The sequence below is a fragment of the Oncorhynchus keta genome, chromosome 15 (assembly GCF_023373465.1).
Source record: "Oncorhynchus keta strain PuntledgeMale-10-30-2019 chromosome 15, Oket_V2, whole genome shotgun sequence".
Classification (NCBI taxonomy): Eukaryota; Metazoa; Chordata; class Actinopteri; order Salmoniformes; family Salmonidae; genus Oncorhynchus; species Oncorhynchus keta.
Window position 1 is genome coordinate 12,841,561 of NC_068435.1, and position 22,662 is coordinate 12,864,222.

The 22,662-nt window shown below is 43.3% G+C and overlaps 2 protein-coding genes across 3 annotated transcripts in view; one reads left to right on the forward strand and one right to left on the reverse strand.

Moving 5' to 3' along the window:
• Positions 1 to 11,168, forward strand: part of cdc73 (cell division cycle 73, Paf1/RNA polymerase II complex component, homolog (S. cerevisiae)) — a 37,311-nt gene extending 26,143 nt beyond the window's left edge. Inside the window, exons 12-17 of the mRNA XM_035757954.2 lie at positions 1,649 to 1,684; positions 1,767 to 1,854; positions 3,640 to 3,801; positions 8,452 to 8,552; positions 8,838 to 8,979; positions 9,439 to 11,168. Coding sequence (XP_035613847.1) covers positions 1,649 to 1,684; positions 1,767 to 1,854; positions 3,640 to 3,801; positions 8,452 to 8,552; positions 8,838 to 8,979; positions 9,439 to 9,475 — 566 coding nt within the window. The 3' untranslated portion in view covers positions 9,476 to 11,168. The remainder of the gene's footprint in view (positions 1 to 1,648; positions 1,685 to 1,766; positions 1,855 to 3,639; positions 3,802 to 8,451; positions 8,553 to 8,837; positions 8,980 to 9,438) is intronic.
• LOC118372163 (beta-1,3-galactosyltransferase 2-like) overlaps positions 1 to 13,740 on the reverse strand; it is a 31,153-nt gene extending 17,413 nt beyond the window's left edge. For both annotated transcript variants that reach the window (XM_052463410.1, XM_052463411.1), the window contains exon 1: positions 13,602 to 13,740. The gene's annotated coding sequence lies outside the window, so the exon portion shown is untranslated. The remainder of the gene's footprint in view (positions 1 to 13,601) is intronic.
• Between the last annotated feature and the right edge of the window lie 8,922 nt (positions 13,741 to 22,662).

Below are 22,662 nucleotides of genomic sequence, written 5' to 3' on the forward strand. Positions count from 1 at the left end.
GTTATTTGGCACATTTCTGTTGGCTGGAAATTGTCAGCATAATTTTAATTTAATTAGAGTAGAATGTCCTTTATAAAAAGTCACCTGTCCTCCTACGTAAAAATGATCCCGGGTAAGGACCCCGGACCTGAACCCCTAAACAAGGGGACTGAAATTGGTCAAACTTGCAGTTTAATACATGTACAAAATGATCCTCTTTCCCTAAAAGCATGATGGTCATGACTTTCTTACATGAAAGGGGAGGTTAACTTGGACCCCAGACAATCGATCTGAGATCACCATAAGTTTCAGTCTTAGGATTTATTTTGCTTTAACCACTGTCTCTGCATATTCTTTTCAAAACCTTTCTTGGGACAACTGTCAATTGCTTCAAGGTTGCGCCGTCAGATCAGTGTTTGGCAGCTGTCATCGAGCGGCCGTCATTGTTTCCACCCAAATCATTTATCGGGGAAGTGCAGAGCGGACATGAGGTCCGAAGCTGGAGGTCACCGCTCAGGCCCTTGAATCGCAAGTTTGTTCTATTATCCAGTTGTGACATTTGGCGTGGCTGTGTAGAGGAAAAGTCACGTTTGGTGTGTGACATCCGTCCACGTTGTGAGCGATAGCCTGACAGCCAGAATGTGACACATTTTCAACCGCACCGCTGATGTAGATTAATAGATGAGCTCAGTTTGATAAAGTAGCAGATGTCACAAACACTGGTCAGGAGGAAGGAATGCTGAAATTCAGCTTTAAGGAACTCACCACACACAGTACACAACACATTAGTTTAAAAGGGTCGTTACTTTTTCTGGTCTGAAAACAGGACGGAATTCAATGTGACTGTACAGTCTAACAATCGGAAACATGACTTGAGTGTTATGTCCCTTTTTTAATGACAACTTGACTTCTGAACCCCACATTTCAATGCCCCTTTTTTGCTCTTTTTTTTTTGCATTAATGCAACAGTGTCATCTCTCCTGTCACAAAATATATTAATAATCAAGGCAACAACCAGCATAAATGTATCTTGGGCAGAATCGATGCTGTTTTTGTCTGTTCTTGGTGGAAAAGAGATGCAAGCTTTTAAAACCTAAGTGAAAAATCTATTTTTGGAAGCCTCCGATGACACGCATGGCTCTGTTGGATGAGATCTGGGCCTATATTCAGAGTCTGAGTTGGAGCACTTATATAGGATCAGTTTTGCCTTTTTGGAGAATAATGAATTTAATTATATGAACATTGGTGTCCTGATCCTATATCAGCACTCATAATCTGAGACTCTTTGTGAATACGGGCCCTTTAACTATAAAATAAACCATAGTAAGAGCTGCTTTGCTATAGTGAAATACAGGAAGCATATTAAAGCAGCTGCCCGCTACTCATTGTATCCAAGCCTCTAGACACATGGAGACAAAATATCTATAGGTCGTGTCTCGGAACGAACAAGTGAAACTGAAATCTGTAAACAACAGCAGTACGTTGGTTGGATAATATGTGTCTTCAGTAAGCCAGCTCATTAATTGTTTTTTTACTTTATTTTTTTAGAAATTGGATCACTAAAACAGTGGGGGCTTTACCTGGTCGATGGCTTTCTGTTGAAAGCTGAATAGAAGCCAGAGCTGTGGCCTCTTAAAACGTTTCATATGTTGTCTGCTTCTCCCTGCAGTTTCCCAAGCCAGACCCCCACCAAATCAAAAGAAGGGTAAGTACTGCTGTGTGTGTGTGTGTGTGTGTGTGATGGGAATATATGAACTAATGCATATTGTGGTCCTGTTTCATTGCAGGCTCTAGGACTCCCATCGTCATCATCCCAGCGGCCACCACGTCCCTCATCACCATGCTCAATGCCAAGGACCTCCTGCAGGACCTCAAGTAAGTATTGTGTGTGTGTGTGTCTACAGGGAAAAACGTTGATAAATCCTTTTGGTGTTCACCCCTGGTAAGTCATCGTCATCAATACACGTACAGTATTTATGCCACTATGTGGTGCTGGGTGTTGGTAATTATCAATCATTTTAATTGTCTTCTGCTTTGTACTAATACATTGAGCATAAAGTGCTAAATAGGAAGCAGGTGTTTGACTGAGTCAAACCCCTATCCGTTGAAATGTGCACATGCATTTGTCTAAGTGGTAAAAGTGTAAGGTACATGACATTTAAGTCTAGTTTTATCCAAGAAAAATACACATTCTTATTTGATTAATAACAGTACTTCACGACTGAGGCTTAAACAATGAAAACCCTCTGCGATGCCATTGTTCGCCACCTCCACACCTCACGAAGGTGAAATACACCAGCGTGTTCATTGAAGGTGCGTACACACACAGACGCACATGAGTGGAGTAATTGCTATTTTGCAGTTTAATTGGCGTCATAAATCACTGGACGTCATAAGATGGCGGAGGCTCCGGCTGTGTGGATGAGCAGCATGGAGGTAGAGCTATAACCAGGGAGAGCCCTGATGGCAGAACACAGGGTCTAACTACCACCCCCTGCTCTGTGAATACATGATAGCTCTTTATTAACGCCCCCTGCTCTGTGAATACATGACAGCTCTTTATTAACGCCCCCTGCTCTGTGAATACATGACAGCTCTTTATTAACGCCCCCTGCTCTGTGAATACATGACAGCTCTTTATTAACGCCCCCTGCTCTGTGAATACATGACAGCTCTTTATTAACGCCCCCTGCTCTGTGAATACATGACAGCTCTTTATTAACGCCCCCTGCTCTGCGAATACATGACAGCCCTTCTAAATATTGCTACCATAGCTGCACATAGCTGTTGGCTCCTAAGCCAGCCTGTTGCCTGAGGTCATAGTGTCCGGTTACATTTAAAAACAGTGTTTTAATAGGGGTCGGGAATTACTTTTGGTAAAAGAAAATGAGTGCTTATTATTGTCCTTTATCGTCAAAGAGAATAAACCTAATTAGGTCAAGAAACTGGTTCTCCAATACTGCCCTAGAAAACGAAAGAGCGGGAGCTGCCCATTTGGTCAAATTACTTACTGACATTTTTTTATACGTTAACTACTAGGGCTGCGAATTGCCAGGGACCTCACGATACACCTTGTTTTGTGTATGGAGAGGCTAGCAGTTGCTAAGTTTCAAAACAGACAAAAAACTAAACCCTATGGGGGATGTCTTTTTAGTGTGACTGGGAGAAGATGGGACTTGTTTTTTTGTAGTTAGCGTACTAGGGAGACAATGGAGGGCTTTGAAGGCAGAGGCTGGAACGAACAAAGTGGAAACCATTCAGACTGGGCTAAAAAATCAAATCTGTGCTGGAAATGAATAATAAGACTTCATTACTTAGTAACTTGATCTTATCACACCCAAGTTGTCAACATTTGTCCTCTTGGGACCACTACTACCAATTATTCATATGTATAAAATAAATTCCAAAAACCAACCTCATTATTAGATTTATAATGCCTTTGAGATTTGCATATATCCATAAAGCTATAAGTCACCTTCATCGTCCCAAAAAAAAACATTTTTAGCTTTGCCCCCCTTTCTGAAGAACAGTTGATAACCGTAATGCGGCAGTGATAAGAATTCTCAGGAATCCGTGATTCCTGCTTTCTGACGTCCTCTCATACTGAATTGATATTAACCAACGTGTTTATTTTTTCCCTGCTCTCCTGCCGTCTGTCAGGTTTGTGACGTCAGAGGAGAAGAAGAAGCAGGGCATCCAGCGGGACAACGAGGTGCTGCTCCAGAGACGTAAGGACCAGATTCAGCCCGGGGGGGCAACGCTCAGCGTCACCGTGCCCTACAGGGTTATCGACCAGCCCCTCAAACTAGCACCGCAGGACTGGTGAGTCACCACCACCAGGCATGATAATTTGTCATCTTCCATATATATATATATATATATATATATATATATATATATATGTTCCACTCTGTATCGTCACCAGGACATGACGGCCAAGTGGAAACCATTCAGACTGGGCTAAAAATAAAATCTGTGAGCACCACACAAATGTAGGAGCACCAGAAAAATACATGTTTCTAGTTGATTGATATATTGCCTACTTTGGGCCTATATGAATCATACTTAGTTTTGAAGCACATATTTTGAAGAAGGTATCCATTTTACTTTCTGTGCCATACCCACCAAATGTTTGCATACACAGTGCCTTGCAAAAGTATTCGGCCCCCTTGAACTTTGCGACCTTTTGCCACATTTCAGGCTTCAAACATAAAGATATAAAACTGTTTGTTTTTTTAAGAATCAACAAGTGGGACACAATCATGAAGTGGAACGACATTTATTGGATATTTGAAACTTTTTTAACAAATCAGAAACTGAGAAATTGGGCGTGCAAAATTATTCAGCCCCCTTAAGTTAATACTTTGTAGCGCCACCTTTTGCTGCGATTACAGCTGTAAGTCGCTTGGGGTATGTCTCTATCAGTTTTGCACATCGAGAGACTGACATTTTTTCCCATTCCTCCTTGCAAAACCGCTCGAGCTCAGTGAGATTGGATGGAGAGCATTTGTGAACAGCAGTTTTCAGTTCTTTCCACAGATTCTCGATTGGATTCAGGTCTGGACTTTGACTTGGCCATTCTAACACCTGGATATGTTTATTTTTGAACCATTCCATTGTAGATTTTGCTTTATGTTTTGGATCATTGTCTTGTTGGAAGACAAATCTCCGTCCCAGTCTCAGGTCTTTTGCAGACTCCATCAGGTTTTCTTCCAGAATGGTCCTGTATTTGGCTCCCTCAATCTTCCCATCAATTTTAACCATCTTCCCTGTCCCTGCTGAAGAAAAGCAGGCCCAAACCATGATGCTGCCACCACCATGTTTGACAGTGGGGATGGTGTGTAAGGGTGATGAGCTGTGTTGCTTTTACGCCAAACATAACGTTTTGCATTGTTGCCAAAAAGTTCAATTTTGGTTTCATCTGACCAGAGCACCTTCTTCCACATGTTTGGTGTGTATCCCAGGTGGCTTGTGGCATTCTTTAAACGACACTTTTTATGGATATCTTTAAGAAATGGCTTTCTTCTTGCCACTCTTCCATAAAGACCAGATTTGTGCAATATACGACTGATTGTTGTCCTATGGACAGAGTCTCCCATATCAGCTGTAGATCTCTGCAGTTCATCCAGAGTGATCATGGGCCTCTTGGCTGCATCTCTGATCAGTCTTCTCCTTGTATGAGCTGAAAGTTTAGAAGGACGACCAGTTCTTGGTAGATTTGCAGTGGTCTGATACTCCTTCCATTTCAATATTATCGCTTGCACAGTGCTCCTTGGGATGTTTAAAGCTTGGGACATTTTTTTGTATCCAAATCCGGCTTTAAACTTCTTCACAACAGTATCTCGGATCTGCCTGGTGTGTTCCTTGTTCTTCATGATGCTCTCTGCGCTTTTAACGGACCTCTGAGACTATCACAGTGCAGGTGCATTTATACAGAGACTTGATTATACACAGGTGGATTGTATTTATCATCATTAGTCATTTAGGTCAACATTGGATCATTCAGAGATCCTCACTGAACTTCTGGAGAGAGTTTGCTGCACTGAAAGTAAAGGGGCTGAATAATTTTGCACGCCCAATTTTTCAGTTTTTGATTTGTTAAAAAAGTTTGAAATATCCAATAAATGTCGTTCCACTTCATGATTGTGTCCCACTTGTTGTTGATTCTTCACAAAAAAATACAGTTTTATATCTTTATGTTTGAAGCCTGAAATGTGGCAAAAGGTTGCAAAGTTCAAGGGGGCCAAATACTTTCGCAAGGCACTGTACTGGTAATGATACCAGGTTGTTAGTAGTGTTGCACGATTTGAGCAAAAAATCTAGTTGCAATTGTTCTACCAAATATTGCTATTTGACTTTTGAACTGTTTGTGTCATAGAATAATCATTATATTTCAATGGTTGGTATTTGGCATGACAAGGAATGGAAAAAGCCAGGTAGGAGTTTTGTCAGGGTAGGAACCAAAGTGTTGGTCAGTGTTTCCCAGGGGACCCTAATCACATTTGAATAAAAGATTTAGAACTGCCGTTGCACAAACATGCTCATCTACACCACTGGTACCAACCTGTATTAGAGCTAACGTTTGCTTTGCCCTAGCTAAATGGCATTTAGTTAGCGATTTAACATTATTTTAGGCACATACCAGCTTCCTTTAACTAACCTGGGTTTTGCATAGAGCAAGATCCACAAACTAATACTATAATAGAGAACATGTGGACTTATATTTAGAAGCAACGTGGAAAGCAGCATCGTTTTTGTTTTTGGAAGAATATGTTGAGTGCATGAATTCGACAGCATGCTGAGAAAATAAACAGCATGGACGAGCTGTGTGCTGTGCTGCTTGAGGGGCTTGGTGTCTTGTGGTCCAGGAACTAGAAGCAAGCGGCCGCGGTAGACAGCCCGTCTTGTTTGAGTAGCCGTGCACCGGGAGTCTCAAACCTAAGGCCCCTGGGCCAGATGTGGCCTGTGCCAAATTTAATGCGACCCATGGTTGTCTTAGTCCCCCAAAAATCAAAAGTACTGCAGTGCATCTCCTCCCCGTGGACTGCACCAGATGTGCCTGTTCTTGCTGTGAGATGTTACCCCACTCTTCCACCAAGGCGCCTGCAAGTTCCCGGACATTTCTGGGGGGAATGGCCCCAGCCCTCACCCTCCGATCCAGCAGGTCCCAGATGTGCTCAATGGCATTGATCTGGGCTCTTTGCTGGCCATGGCAGAACACTGACATTCCTGTCTTGCAGGAAATCACGCACAGAACGATCAGTATGGCTGGTGGCATTGTCATGCTGGAGGGTCATGTCAGGATGAGCCTGCAGGAAGGGTACCACATGAGAGAGGAGGATATCTTCCCTGTGACGCACAGTGTTGAGATTGCCTGCAATGACAACAAGCTCAGTCCGATGATGCTGTGACACACCGCCACGGACCCTCCACTTCCAAATCGGTGGATTTCTGCCCATAGGCGACGTTGTTGCCGGTGATGTCTGGTGAGGACCTGCCTTACAACAGGCCAACAAGCTCTCAGTCCAACATCTCTCAGCCTATTGCGGACAATTTGAGCACTGATGGAGGGATTGTACGCTGGTGTGACTCGGGCAGTGGTTGCCATCCTGTACCTGTTCCGCAGGTGTGATGTTCGGATGTACCGATCCTGTGCAGGTGTTACGTGTGGTCGGCCACTGCGAGGACGTTCAGCTGTCTGTCCTGTCTCCCTGTAGCGCTGTCTTAGCCGTCTCAGTACGGACATTGCAATGTATTGCCCTGGCCACATCTGCAGTCCTCATGCCTCCTTGCAGCATGCCTAAGGCATGTTCACACAGATGAGCAGGGACCTTGGGCATCTTTCTTTTGGTGTTATTCAGTCTGTCGAAAGGTCTCTTTAGTGTCCTACTTTTTCATAACTGTGACCTTAATTGCCTACCGTCTGTAAGCTGTTAGTCTTATTAATGACCGTTCCACATGTGCATGTTCATTAATTGTTTATGGTTAATTGAACAAGCATGGGAAACAGTGTTTAAACCCTTTTACAATGAAGGTCTGTGAAGTTAATTCATAAAAATCCAATTATCTTTGAAGGACAGGGTCCTGAAAAGGGAGTTTATATGATCGACAGTACCTGACAATATTGTTGTAATTCTTGGCTGTACATGAAAGTACCCTACATCCACATACTGCTACACCACTTTAGCAACCAGCCCCTCAAAAGTTTACAAATGTTTACAAAAGTTTACAAATGACTATCTAAATCTGGCTTACAATGCGTACTGCCATTTTACTGGACTATACACATTCAGTACAGTGACATGTTGTATTATTTGTCTATTGGGTTTGTGTTTTATAATTAAGCAATAAGGCCCGAAGAGGTGTGGTATATGGCCAATATACTACGTCTAAGGGCTATTCTTATGCACGATGCAACGCAGAGTGCCTGGACATGGCCCTTAGCCGTGGTATATTGGCCATATATTACACCACCCCGGGCCCTATTGATTAAATATAACCCAGAGGTGCCTTATTGCTATAATAAACTGGATATCAATGTAATTAGAGCAGTAAAAATAAATGTTTTTTTCATGCCCATGGTATACGGTCTGATATACCATGGCTGTCAGCCGATCAGTATTCAGGGCTCAAACCACACAGTTTAATTTTAGTTTAAAATGTGTGTTACTTCGCATGTGTGAATTGGATACGTTTTTAGTTTGTTTTGCATATTTCAACTCTCTCCGAGTCGCCTTTTTGGAGAGTTGGGTCATGGCCAGGGTCTGCCGTTACCAACTACGACCCTGGAGCAATTATGGTTTAAGTGCCTTGCTCGAGCCCATCGACAGATTTTTCACCTAGTCAAGCTCGGGGCTGCGTACCTGCAACCTTGCGGTCACTGGCTGTCCACCGCCCATGAAAAATTCACCCGCAATCTGCAATCAGAATGTCTGCCAGGGCTAGAAAGTTGATATTGACTTTGTTGTGCAGGGATCGTGTGGTGGCTGTGTTCGTGCAGGGCCCTGCCTGGCAGTTCAAAGGTTGGCCTTGGCTGTTGCCTGACGGATCTCCTGTGGACATTTTTGCTAAAAGTAAGATTCCTCCCATTTCTCTTGCTGTTATACACATGGGTAGCATTTTTGACAAGGTAATTGAATTTCTTGTTGCAGGTAACTGTTGTTGCAGGTACTGGTAATTAGTATGTTTACCCAGTTAAATTGCCACCCATACGGGTATTTGGCTCGTAACCTGTTATACCTGTTCAATGAATTGGACTTATTAGGGTAATGCATATTTGCAAGCTAACCTGTACAACCCAAGTCTCCACTAGTATTGGTCCTACCTAATCGTCTGTGTGTGGTTGTGGTCGCCTGCAGTAAGAGCCTTTCATCTGAAGTATGACGAGCAGAAGATGGATCCCAACGTTCAGAAGTGGGATGTCACCGTGTTGGAGCTGAGCCACCACAAGCGCCATCTCGACCGGCCCATGTTTCTGAAGTTCTGGGAGACCCTCGACAGGTGTGTTCTTGAAAGCACATTTGTGCACATGTATCCTCGTGACACAATGGGGTTGATATTAAACCCACCTCTGTCATGTACCCTCCGCTCCCTCTAATCTGCAATGTATTTTCAATAAAATGTCTGGGGAAAATTATTAGAGGGGAAAAAGTGGAAGATTTCTGTGTAGATGGGTTATTGTAAATGTTAACACTCGTATACATGGAGCTAAATAATCTCTGTAAATGTTAGCACTCGTACACATGGAGCTAAATAATCTCTGTAAATGTTAGCACTCGTACACATGGAGCTAAATCATCTCTGTAAATGTTAGCACTCGTACACATGGAGCTAAATAATCTCTGTAAATGTTCTCTGGCGTTAGACACAGTTGGGATGTACAGTATATTTGAATAAGATGACATTGTAGAATGCATGAGCTCCTACTGACCAGGTGTTCTCGTCCTGTTCCACCTACAGATACATGGTGAAACACAAGTCCCACCTGAGGTTCTGAGCCTGGACCGTGGCCTCCTTCCTCCACAGGTCCCGTCAAGGCATTTATAAACCCCCTGCCGCAAACCTAGCCCCCCCCCTTCCTCCTCCCTGCCAGGACTACCTCTAGAAGAGACTGGGTATCCTACTAGCACTTTGGGCTCCAAGAAAAAGCCCCCGTGTTCAGATAGTCCTTCAGGAAAATACCTTCTACCTGGTCTCCATAGTTACAAGCAGCAGATGCAGTAAGCAGCAGATGCAGTATGTCCCTCTGGACATGGGGAGGGGAAGTTGGAGTTTCCAATGTTTTTTCAAGTTCTAATGTAAAAAATTAAAAACAACTATATCAAAACTATTTTTTAACATCAGAACATCTTACTGTGGAGACTGAGGGGTTGAAGAGAGAGCGAGATGGAGAGAGAGAGTGGATGAGGGGGGGATGGATAGATGGAGGTGAGAGAAGAAACCTCTTCTCCTACTATTTCCTTTGTGAAATGAATCCTGTACATTCCATGTGAAACATGAGCTGGCTAAGAAGCCCTTCGGAAAATCTGGGCGGTGCAAATTAAAATCATTGCTAACCGTAAAGGATATGAGACCTCTGTCAGATTCATTTTCCTGTGTTTTTATTTTCTAAAAGGACCCCCCCCCTCCCTGCTGCCTCTCAAATGGCACCCTACTCCATATACAGCACACTACTTTGTCTACCCAGTGTCTAAACACAGGGCCCCAGTCAAAGGGAGTGCACTATGAATGGTATATGGTGCCATTTGTGACGGAAACCCAGTTTGACAAAGTGTAGGTAGGCAGCCCATAGAGAATTATAGAGGGGGGCTCTCTTTGTTTCTGTTGTTATGGTGTCAAAGTGCACAGGCAGCCCATAGAGAATTATAGAGGGGGGCTCTCTTTGTTTCTGTTATGGTGTCAAAGTGCACAGGCAGCGCCATTGAGAATTATAGAGGGGGGCTCTCTTTGTTTCTGTTGTTATGGTGTCAAAGTGCACAGGCAGCCCATAGAGAATTATAGAGGGGGGCTCTCTTTGTTTCTGTTATGGTGTCAAAGTGCACAGGCAGCGCCATAGAGAATTATAGAGGGGGGCTCTCTTTGTTTCTGTTGTTATGGTGTCAAAGTGCACAGGCAGCGCCATTGATGCCATCTCCATTTTTGAAGTCGTCAATTTTCTTAATCTACTACTTCTGAGATGGGAAACAAAGGGTACACGGTGTCACCTGGAGTGTGGAGTTTGAACAAGGCGAAGGTTGAAGGTTGCAGTTGTGGAATGTTTGCTCACCAGCTAAATAAATTTGCTGATCCCTTCTGGTGACCTGGATGGATTTTGCAATCCTTAAGACATAGGAAGTCCCACCAAGTTGACTACTTGAAAATGGTGGAGGTCCTCAATGGCTCTTCTTATGGGCACTATGATGCAGCCCTGAAGCATCTGAATGATGTCCCATGCGATCCAAATGTATATATGATATAAGAGCCAAACTTTCCCGAAAACAGACTTTAAAGAAAATCAACAAAAAGCTATTCTCTTATTGATGCATATCAAAGATCTTTATGATTCAGTGGGATTGATGTGTCAATTCCAGCCTTGGCTCAAAAGTTTTTTTTTTTTTTTTTTTGTGCTGTGCAAATGAAAGGAATGATGGCGAACATTGTTATGTTATGTTCACAGTGCAAATAGATCATAAAGCTGGTAGAGGAACGTCTTGATTGTGTTGCTGTTTACTTCTACCTTTACCATGCAGAGATGGGTTTTTTCCTGCCCACATGATCTGAACCCCACTAGGGCCCATTTTTGTCCTGGCTACATATAGTAATGAAAACTGAACTTAACACAATACAGTAGCAACATTAATATTACCTGTCTTACTGACATTCACTGTTGATACATGGAACAGTGGCTTTGAAGAATATTCTTAAGTTTATTAAAAATGGGTGTGTAATCAGCTAGCTTTGTCAAATAAAATACCTCAGCATATCAGCTACTTTAGAACAACAAAAACTCCTGTTCCAGTGTCTAAAAGACATGATGAGTCAACCAATTGTTGCCCAATGAGTCAGACTACTTTTTTTATTTATTTTTTAACTAGGCAAGTCAGTTCAGGACATTCTCATTTACAATGACGGCCTAGGAACAGTGGGTTAACTGCCTTGTTCAGGGGCAGAATGACAGATTTTTACCTTGTCAGTTCAGGGATTCGATCAGCAACATTTTGGTTACTGGCCCAATGATCTAACCACTAGACTACCTGCCGCCCCGAAATGTACAGCACCCTGAAATGGAACCTTGCCCACTTATACTGGAACACATCCAGGTAGTGGTGTCGACGAGGGAGAACCGAACAGATCAGACTTCCTGTAAATTCAGAACCATGACTCTGGGTCCTATTCATTAGATGCCAAACAAGAAAGAGGACAAACCTTTAAGGGGCGTCATGCACTTGTCCAAAATGAAATGCTAGTCTTCCGTCAACTCGAATTGTGTTAGTCACATGCTTGGTAAAAACAACAGGCGTAGGTAGACGAACAGTGACATGTTTACTTACAGGGCCTTCCCAACAATATAGAGAACATGGAGCAAAAAAAATTAACTAAACAATTGCCGAATTGGTCTGGAGCCCGTAAAATGGCTGCTATACATGGCAGCACCATTCTAAGAGCTTCCATGTGCAAGAATGTAGATGACACTGGTGTAATAAATGACCAACCACAGTGTGTGGCTATGTTATTATGGGATGTGAAGGTGAACTGACCAAATCAAGATTGATAGGGGGGATTTGTTGAAATTGGATATCTGATCTCATCACTGGCAGTGCCACAGTCTGACCATCTTTGGTCAGATGATACATTTTTATAAATAGGTAGGAAGTTGAGTCATAATTTAGAAACAAGTTTTCGAAAACAACCCCCAGCAACACAGAGGTAAGTTACAACATTAACGCATTATACTATTGGCCATGTAAAGTCCAGGAGTGGAGTTGGCCAGACAAGATGTCTTGCTCACCTGAAGGGTGGTGCGGATGCAGCAGATCAGTGACGTCAGTCAGCTAAACTCGGTGTGTAGAAATACACCCCCTCTTTACTACACCCAGAGCTTTAATGTAGCTCTAGCCTACATCATTTTACAAACTCTAAAACGCTGTTTTGGAGAACAGCAAGAACAAACAAATGACCCCACACCTGAATTATCACCGCAATATTAGGTTTAAATGTCTGTGGAATGGCGTGTACAATGTACTACTGAACCTTAAACATACTACTTTACTTGTGAAACTGCGCGAGCAGTGCAACATGAAATGGACGTATATAATACATATTCGTCTCAAGGCCGAATTCAAAAACCGATCATGTGAAAGAAACCAGAGCATTAAACCGTGGACTGCGAATATAAACTATGCTAGATAATTACAACACGTGTATTGAAATAACAGGCATACATTAAAGGATTTACTTAGGCCTACAATCGACAAGGACGTATGAAGACACAAACGACCAAATAATTAAGAAAATCGTAAAATACAAAAGGAAAATCTACACATTAAGGCCTCGCGTGCTGCCTCCGTACAGGTAGACCTTAGAGGAGCTCCGTGGCGTGTGGCTGAATGGACAGCGTCTATGTCTAGTAGCTACAATTATTCCGTTTGTGGCCAGTTAGACATTTTGGGGGCACGGTTGAGTAAGTAGCCTACAATGCTTATATGCAAGTCATAACCGGCACGCAGATCTTTAGAGAAGTTAGGATCAATGATTTGTATTTCTACTTTGCACATTCTTCCATTGCAAATCTACCATTCCAGCGTTTTACTTGCTATATTGTATTTACTTTGCCACCATGGCATTTTTTTGCCTTTACCTCCCTTATCTCACCTCATTTGCTCACATCGTATATTTGTAAGTCGCTCTGGATAAGAGCGTCTGCTAAATGACTTAAATGTAAATGTATATAGACTTGTTTATACTGTATTATTGACTGTATGTTTGTTTGTTTTACTCCATGTGTAACTCTGAGTTGTTGTATGTGTCGAACTGCTTTGCTTTATCTTGGCCAGGTCGCAATTGTAAATGAGAACTTGTTCTCAACTTGCCTACCTGGTTAAATAAAGGTGAAATTAAAAATAAAATTGTAAATTGGCACTCACATGGAAAAGGTTGCCCACCGCCTGCTATTGGCTATATGAAGCCACCCTCGTGGAACGGCGCATACAGTGTACTATGACAGTGTCCTCTCGTGTGATTCCCACCAAAATTGTTGCTCTGCATTCAGATCAGTGTTGCCAACTCATCAGTAAGGAAAGTAGCTATTGCCTGTCCGAAAAGTCGCTCGAAGTCGCTAAGTGACGTCATCAATACATTTGCATAATAATTGGCCATGTGCATGTAATTGTGATGGACGCTGAAGGAGAGAGGAATAATGTCACTAGAAGAGAGAAATAACGTCACTGTAGGAGAGAGAAATAACATCACTGTAGGAGAGAGAAATAACGTCACTGTAGGAGAGAGAAATAACATCACTGTAGGAGAGAGAAATAACGTCACTGTAGGAGAGAGAAATAACGTCACTGTAGGAGAGAGAAATAACATCACTGTACGAGAGAGAAATAACGTCACTGTAGGAGAGAGAAATAACATCACTGTAGGAGAGAGAAATAACATCACTGTAGGAGAGAGAAATAACATCACTGTAGGAGAGAGAAATAACATCACTGAAGGAGAGAGAAATAACATCACTGTAGGAGAGAGAAATAACATCACTGTAGGAGAGAGAAATAACATCACTGTAGGAGAGAGAAATAACATCACTGTAGGAGAGAGAAATAACATCACTGTAGGAGAGAGAAATAACATCACTGTAGGAGAGAGAAATAACATCACTGTAGGAGAGAGAAATAACATCACTGTAGGAGAGAGAAATAACATCACTCAAGGAGAGAGAAATGACATCACTGTAGGAGAGAGAAATAACATCACTGTAGGAGAGAGAAATAACATCACTGTAGGAGAGAGAAATAACATCACTGTAGGAGAGAGAAATAACATCACTGTAGGAGAGAGAAATAACATCACTCAAGGAGAGAGAAATGACATCACTGTAGGAGAGAGAAATAACATCACTGTAGGAGAGAGAAATAACATCACTCAAGGAGAGAGAAATGACATCACTGAAGGAGAGAGAAATGACTTGTAGGAGAGACAAAAAGTGAGTAAAAAAACACCCTAAATATGTTTAGAATGACAAATTAACTTTCTTCTGTTGATTCTTGTTTTTTTATGTCACAATTACAACCCTCCTCCTTTATCCGGGCTAGGTACCGGCAAAAGTGACCAAAAAGAGACACTCTGGCGGAGTTACTTAGTTTATTTTAATTGTTTTGTATTTTTTGGGGGGCTATCTAGTTTAGTTTTTTTACATTTACATCCCGCCCTGAATGTAAGCTAGGGTGGGATCAGCCAGCGGCGGCTTCCCGCATGCGCGATTTATTTGCAGTCTGGACACAGAGGGGTGAACATCTGCTCTGACTGCAGCGGCAGCACCCGCTGCTCGTTGAGAAGAGTAAGAACAATACGTGTGTTCACATCAGAGTCTCCAAAAGTCTCCAACAACACCAGAAAAAGTCACTAGATTTGTCACTAGTCGCTTTTTTGAAAATGGGTCGCCAGAGGGGTCTGAATACTCGCTAAATATAGTGACAAAATATAATGGCAACACTGATTCAGAGATGTTCCTTTTGTGTGCATCCTGCTCATTTTTGCATTTGCCTGTTCATTATTCACCGCAGGGAAGGAAAACATTCTGAGAATATTGAAACATTGTATCAACGAACGAAGCGGCTCTGAGAAGATTTTAACATTTTGTATCAACTAGACAGACGGCTCAGAGAATATTAATATTGCAACATAGTAGCCGAGGAGGAGGCGCCCGCGCAACTTTTTTCCCGGGGCCAGTTTATCTCTGAGTATTGTGTTGCCTAGCAGCATCTGCGCTATCTGGGCGCCCATTGTACATTTTAGTGATAGTAACCGAAAGGTTGATGAATCGAATCCCTCAGCTGACAAAGGTTAAAAAATCTGTCTTCTGCCCCTGAACAAGGCAGTTAACCCACTGTTCCTAGGCCGTCATTGAAAATAAGAATGTGTTCTTAAACTGACTTGCTTAGTTAAATAAAGGTTACATTTTTTTCAAATGAACAAAACAGTTTTTACAGCAAGAAGTAAAAAGGTTAGCCCAACTAAGTAATCATTAATGATTTGCATTATCTCATTTATCATTCTGTCACTGCATGACAATGCACATTTGTTATAGCCTACAATTGTTATTGTCGTTGAAGCCAAAAACAGGACATGTACTTGTGGGAAATGCTCTACATTTACATTTAAGTCATTTAGCAGACGCTCTTATCCAGAATAGCAATGTTTGTTTATTTTCATACCAATAGGCCTACATGAAACCAAAAGTACACTAGCCTACTGGGCGAATAAATTAAAATAACAATTAAGCTTACAGCTATTACAACATATATTTGTAATGGCAATAAAACAGCTTTTGGCTTTGAATGGTCACCAAAAGGAGGGCTCGCTACCTCCCAATTCCCAATTAACTTAACCCCTGGCTATCAGATTACAACAAGGTTTACAAGACCAAGTTCAAATGCAGTCATCAAATTCAAAGCAATCGGCACACTGCCTAAAAGGGATTGGAATGCTTTGAGTTTACTTCTCTTGTTGTGGCCTTCTTCACATTGTTGGTCTTGAGCTAGGGTATACCCGTGCATACCCAACTGATATAGGCTTAGATAGAACTAACAGTGGTACCAGGTGTGTAGTAGTAGGTGTCTTGGTCCTGGATGGATAGCTCTTTTCTATCCATCCATCAAACGGAAAAGCTGACCACGACTCCATTTTGTTGATCCCTGCCTACAGACAGAAACTTAAACAAGAGGCTCCCACGCTGAGGTCTGTCCAACGCTGGTCCGACCAAGCTGACTCCACACTCCAAGACTGCTTCCATCACGTGGACTGGGACATATTTCGTATTGCGTCAGATAAAAATATTGACGAATACGCTGATTCGGTGTGCGAGTTCATTAGAACGTGCGTTGAAGATGTCGTTCCCATAGCAACGATAAAAACATTCCCTAACCAGAAACCGTGGATTGATGGCAGCATTCGAGTGAAACTGAAAGCGCGAACCACTGCTTTTAATCAGGGCAAGGTGTCTGTTAACATGACCGAATATAAACAATGCAGCTATTCCCTCCGCAAGGCTATTAAACAAGCTAAGCGTCAGTACAGAGACAAAGTAGAATCTCAATTCAACGGCTCAGACACAAGAGGCATGTGGCAGGGTCTACAGTCAATCACGGACTACAAGAAGAAACCCAGCCCAGTCACGGACCAGGATGTCTTGCTCCCAGGCAGACTAAATAACTTTTTTGCCCGCTTTGAGGACAATACAGTGCCACTGACACGGCCTGCAACGAAAACATGCGGTCTCTCCTTCACTGCAGCCGAGGTGAGTAAGACATTTAAACGTGTTAACCCTCGCAAGGCTGCAGGCCCAGACGGCATCCCCAGCCGCGCCCTCAGAGCATGCGCAGACCAGCTGGCCGGTGTGTTTACGGACATATTCAATCAATCCCTATACCAGTCTGCTGTTCCCACATGCTTCAAGAGGGCCACCATTGTTCCTGTTCCCAAGAAAGCTAAGGTAACTGAGCTAAACGACTACCCGTAGCACTCACTTCCGTCATCATGAAGTGCTTTGAGAGACTAGTCAAGGACCATATCACCTCCACCCTACCTGACACCCTAGACCCACTCCAATTTGCTTACCGCCCAAATAGGTCCACAGACGACGCAATCTCAACCACACTGCACACTGCCCTAACCCACCTGGACAAGAGGAATACCTATGTGAGAATGCTGTTCATCGACTACAGCTCGGCATTCAACACCATAGTACCCTCCAAGCTCGTCATCAAGCTTGAGACCCTGGGTCTCGACCCCGCCCTGTGCAACTGGGTACTGGAGGGTACAGCTTCTATCTCAAGGCCATCAGACTGTTAAATAGCCACCACTAACATTGAGTGGCTGCTGCCAACACACTGTCATTGACACTGACCCAACTCCAGCCACTTTAATAATGGGAATTGATGGGAAATGATGTAAATATATCACTAGCCACTTTAAACAATGCTACCTTATATAATGTTACTTACCCTACATTATTCATCTCATATGCATACGTATATACTGTACTCTATATCATCGACTGCATCCTTATGTAATACATGTATCACTAGCCACTTTAACTATGCCACTTTGTTTACTTTGTCTACATACTCATCTCATATGTATATACTGTACTCGATACCATCTACTGTATGCTGCCCTGTACCATCACTCATTCATATATTCTTATGTACATATTCTTTATCCCCTTACACTGTGTATAAGACAGTAGTTTTGGAATTGTTAGTTAGATTACTTGTTGGTTATCACTGCATTGTCGGAACAAGAAGCACAAGCATTTCGCTACACTCGCATTAACATCTGCTAACCATGTGTATGTGACAAATAAAATTTGATTTGATTTTGATTTGAAACTTGGATTTGTCGTTGTGGCTTTGTGCTTGGATTGTAGGAGTTGAGCAGGTGAAGGTGTTGGCTTTATAAAGGGCTGTGCTACCCACTAAAGCAGGAGTGTATTCATTAGTGCATACCGTAGCAAACCGTTTATCAGGAAACAGTTTTGCCATAAAAATAAGCATTTCTTATTGGACAAATTGAGGTTAATCCCGCCTCGTTTCCGCAATTCCCTTCGATTTGACTCCTAGTGAATACTCCCCTGGATGTCTTCCCTTTCAATGGGAGTCATCCGTTGCCAGATGAATGACAATGGATGGTGATGGATGATGATTGTTCGACAGAGCACGCACAAACGGTCGTCCGTCTTTTTACTTATGTCAAACACAATTTAATCCGTGTTCATGCGTCTGAGTGTGACCATAGTCATATGTAAATCCTCTTCTCTCTCCCTTCTTGTTTTTATACCTCCTCCTTGGCCCAGACGGCATCCCTATCACCGCCCGCAATCACAGGACTCTCCAGAGGGTGGTGCGGTCTGCCCAACGCATCACCAGGGCACACTGCCCTTCAGGACACTTACAGCACCCGATGTCACAGGAAGGCCAAAAAGATCATTAAGGACATCAACCGCCCGAGCCACTGCCTGTTCACCCTGCTATCATCCAGAAGGCGAGGTCAGTGCAGGTGCATCAAAGCTGGGACCGAGAGACTGAAAAATAGCTTCTATCTCAAGGCCATCAGACTGTTAATTAGCCATCACTAGCTTAGAGGCTGCTGCCCTATATACTGTATATACACATGGAATCACTGGACATTTTAATAATGTAACACTAGTCACTTTAATAACGTTTACATACTGCTTTACTCATCCCATATATATATATATATACTGTATTTTATTCTACTGTATTTTAGTCAATGCCACTCCGACATTGCTAGTCCTAATATTTATATATTTCTTAATTCCATTCTTTTACTTTTAGATTTGTGTGTATTGTTGTGAATTGTTATATACTACTGCACTGTTGGAGCTAGGAACACAAGCGTTTCTCTACACCCGCAATAACATCTGCTAAATATGTGTGTGACCAATACGATTTGATTTAGTGTGTGTCTTTGTGTGCGTGTGACATTTATGTTAACTGGGCACCATATGTCCCTCCAATATGATGATGATGACCCTACTTGGCATGCAAAATGCCCACGTTACATTGTTCAAGATGTTACATGTAAAATGTCATACTCGGAAATCACACACCTTGGAGCAATGTTGGAGCTACGGCAATGAATGTCAGATTCTCCTGGACAGAGGAATGGATGTCAGATTCTCCTGGACAGAGGAATGGATGTCAGATTCTCTTGGACAGAGGAATGGATGTCAGATTCTCCTGGACAGAGGAATGGATGTCAGATTCTCTTGGACAGAGGAATGGATGTCAGATTCTCTTGGACAGAGGAATGGATGTCAGATTCTCTTGGACAGAGGAATGGATGTCAGATTCTCTTGGACAGAGGAATGGATGTCAGATTCTCTTGGACAGAGGAATGGATGTCAGATTATCTTGGACAGAGGAATGGATGTCATATTCTCTTGGACAGAGGAATGGATGTCAGATTCTCCTGGACAGAGGAATGGATGTCAGATTCTCTTGGACATAGGAATGGATGTCAGATTCTCTTGGACAGAGGAATGGATGTCAGATTCTCTTGGACAGAGGAATGGATGTCAGATTCTCCTGGACAGAGGAATGGATGTCAGATTCTCTTGGACATAGGAATGGATGTCAGATTCTCTTGGACAGAGGAATGGATGTCAGATTCTCTTGGACAGAGGAATGGATGTCAGATTCTCTTGGACACAGGAATGGATGTCAGATTCTCTTGGACAGAGGAATGGATGTCAGATTCTCTTGGACAGAGGAATGGATGTCAGATTCTCTTGGACACAGGAATGGATGTCAGATTCTCTTGGACAGAGGAATGGATGTAAGATTCTCTTGGACATTTCCAAAAGGAAAAACAGACAGGAAACTCCCCAACAAATCACGTGTTTGGGTAGGCGGGGCATGAAATATGATCTGGAATTGTGCTGATATTTAGCTGGGGAAGAGGCGGATACAGCAATGATGTCACTGTTGAGTGGTGTCTCATTTCTGACTCCTCCTCTCTGTCCCAAATGAAGCCGGAACTTCTAGGCCTGATTAAAAATATGTATATAATACAAAATAAATATATCTATTATTTTTTTGGGGGGGTGGGGGTCTGGAATTACCAACATGGTCATCAGTCATCCTATTAAAAACATTTGCTTCCTCCCTACTGCAAAATGTGTTGAATTGCAGGAAATGAGTTATAAAACTGCTAAATCTACCCCATGGCAAAATGTGTGTGTGGGGCGGGGGGGTATGGATGTGGGTACAGTCCCAGGACCACTGCGGCCCCTCATGATCAATTCCATTTTCTTTATGGACCCCAAAGCCATCAAACTTGTAATTTAGCTGAGCTGACCTTTGAAGGATATTAGTCATGATTTTATAGTATGTTTATTTGTCTACTGAAACAGACCCATCACAGGAGTTTCTGACTTCCTAATGTTGTCAATGTCAACAGTGAAGGGCCAGGAATAACCCTCTGGACTGATTAGCAAGACTTGATTAGCTTTCAAGGCGATTAATTTGACCAGCATGTGGTAAGCCTTAAAACCGCAGGTACATGACTGTCAAAGGAGTGTTTTTATGGTGTCATGTCTTTAATGGTGTCAAAGGTCTTTGTTTCTGGCCATGTTGAGCCTGTAATCGAACCCACAAACGCTGATGCTCCAGATACTCAACTAGTCTAAAGAAGGCCAGTTTTATTGGTTCTTTAAATCAGTTTTCAGCCGTGTTAACTTATTTGCAAAAGGGTTTTCTAATGATTAATTATAATTTTAAAATGATAAACTTGGATTAGCTAACACAACGTGCCATTGGAACACAGGAGTGATGGTTGCTGATAATGGGCCTCTGTAGGCCTATGTTGATATTCCATAACAAATCTGCCGTTTCCAGCTACAATAGTCATTTACAACATTAACAATGTCCACACTGTATTTCTGATCAATTTGATGTTATTTTAATGGACAAAAAAAATGCTTTTTAAGTGACCCCAAACTTTTGAACGGTTGTGTTTATTTATAACCTACAGGGTCAATTCCTTACACATCAAGACAGCCAATACATCTCTGTTTCTAGGCAGGAACGTAGTTGGCTCCTCTCACTGGTGAAGTCGTGGCCCTTCCTGATTCTAGAACTTTCGTGGCCGTGGAAGTGTGTGTGAGATAGGACTGTAGTAGGAGGGTCGTTGTGGTGGGCCCCTCTGTGTGAGATAGGACTGTAGTAGGAGGGTCGTTGTGGTGGGCCCCTCTGTGTGAGATAGGACTGTAGTAGGAGGGTCGTTGTGGTGGGCCCTTCTGTGTGAGATAGGACTGTAGTAGGAGGGTCGTTGTGGTGGGTCCCTCTGTGTGAGATAGGACTGTAGTAGGAGGGTCGTTGTGGTGGGCCCCTCTGTGTGAGATAGGACTGTAGTAGGAGGATCTTTGGGGTGGGTCCCTCTGTGTGAGATAGGACTGTAGTAGGAGGGTCGTTGTGGTGGGCCCCTCTGTGTGAGATAGGACTGTAGTAGGAGGGTCGTTGTGGTGGGCCCCTCTGTGTGAGATAGGACTGTAGTAGGAGGGTCATTGTGGTGGGCCCCTCTGTGTGAGATAGGACTGTAGTAGGAGGGTCGTTGTGGTGGGCCCCTCTGTGTGAGATAGGACTGTAGTAGGAGGATCTTTGGGGTGGGTCCCTCTGTGTGAGATAGGACTGTAGTAGGAGGGTCGTTGTGGTGGGCCCCTCTGTGTGAGATAGGACTGTAGTAGGAGGGTCGTTGTGGTGGGCCCCTCTGTGTGAGATAGGACTGTAGTAGGAGGGTCGTTGTGGTGGGCCCCTCTGTGTGAGATAGGACTGTAGTAGGAGGGTCGTTGTGGTGGGCCCCTCTGTGTGAGATAGGACTGTAGTAGGAGGGTCGTTGTGGTGGGCCCCTCTGTGTGAGATAGGACTGTAGTAGGAGGGTCGTTGTGGTGGGCCCCTCTGTGTGAGATAGGACTGTAGTAGGAGGGTCGTTGTGGTGGGCCCCTCTGTGTGAGATAGGACTGTAGTAGGAGGATCTTTGGGGTGGGTCCCTCTGTGTGAGATAGGACTGTAGTAGGAGGGTCGTTGTGGTGGGCCCCTCTGTGTGAGATAGGACTGTAGTAGGAGGGTCGTTGTGGTGGGCCCCTCTGTGTGAGATAGGACTGTAGTAGGAGGGTCGTTGTGGTGGGCCCCTCTGTGTGAGATAGGACTGTAGTAGGAGGGTCGTTGTGGTGGGCCCCTCTGTGTGAGATAGGACTGTAGTAGGAGGATCTTTGGGGTGGGTCCCTCTGTGTGAGATAGGACTGTAGTAGGAGGGTCGTTGTGGTGGGCCCCTCTGTGTGAGATAGGACTGTAGTAGGAGGGTCGTTGTGGTGGGCCCCTCTGTGTGAGATAGGACTGTAGTAGGAGGGTCGTTGTGGTGGGCCCCTCTGTGTGAGATAGGACTGTAGTAGGAGGGTCGTTGTGG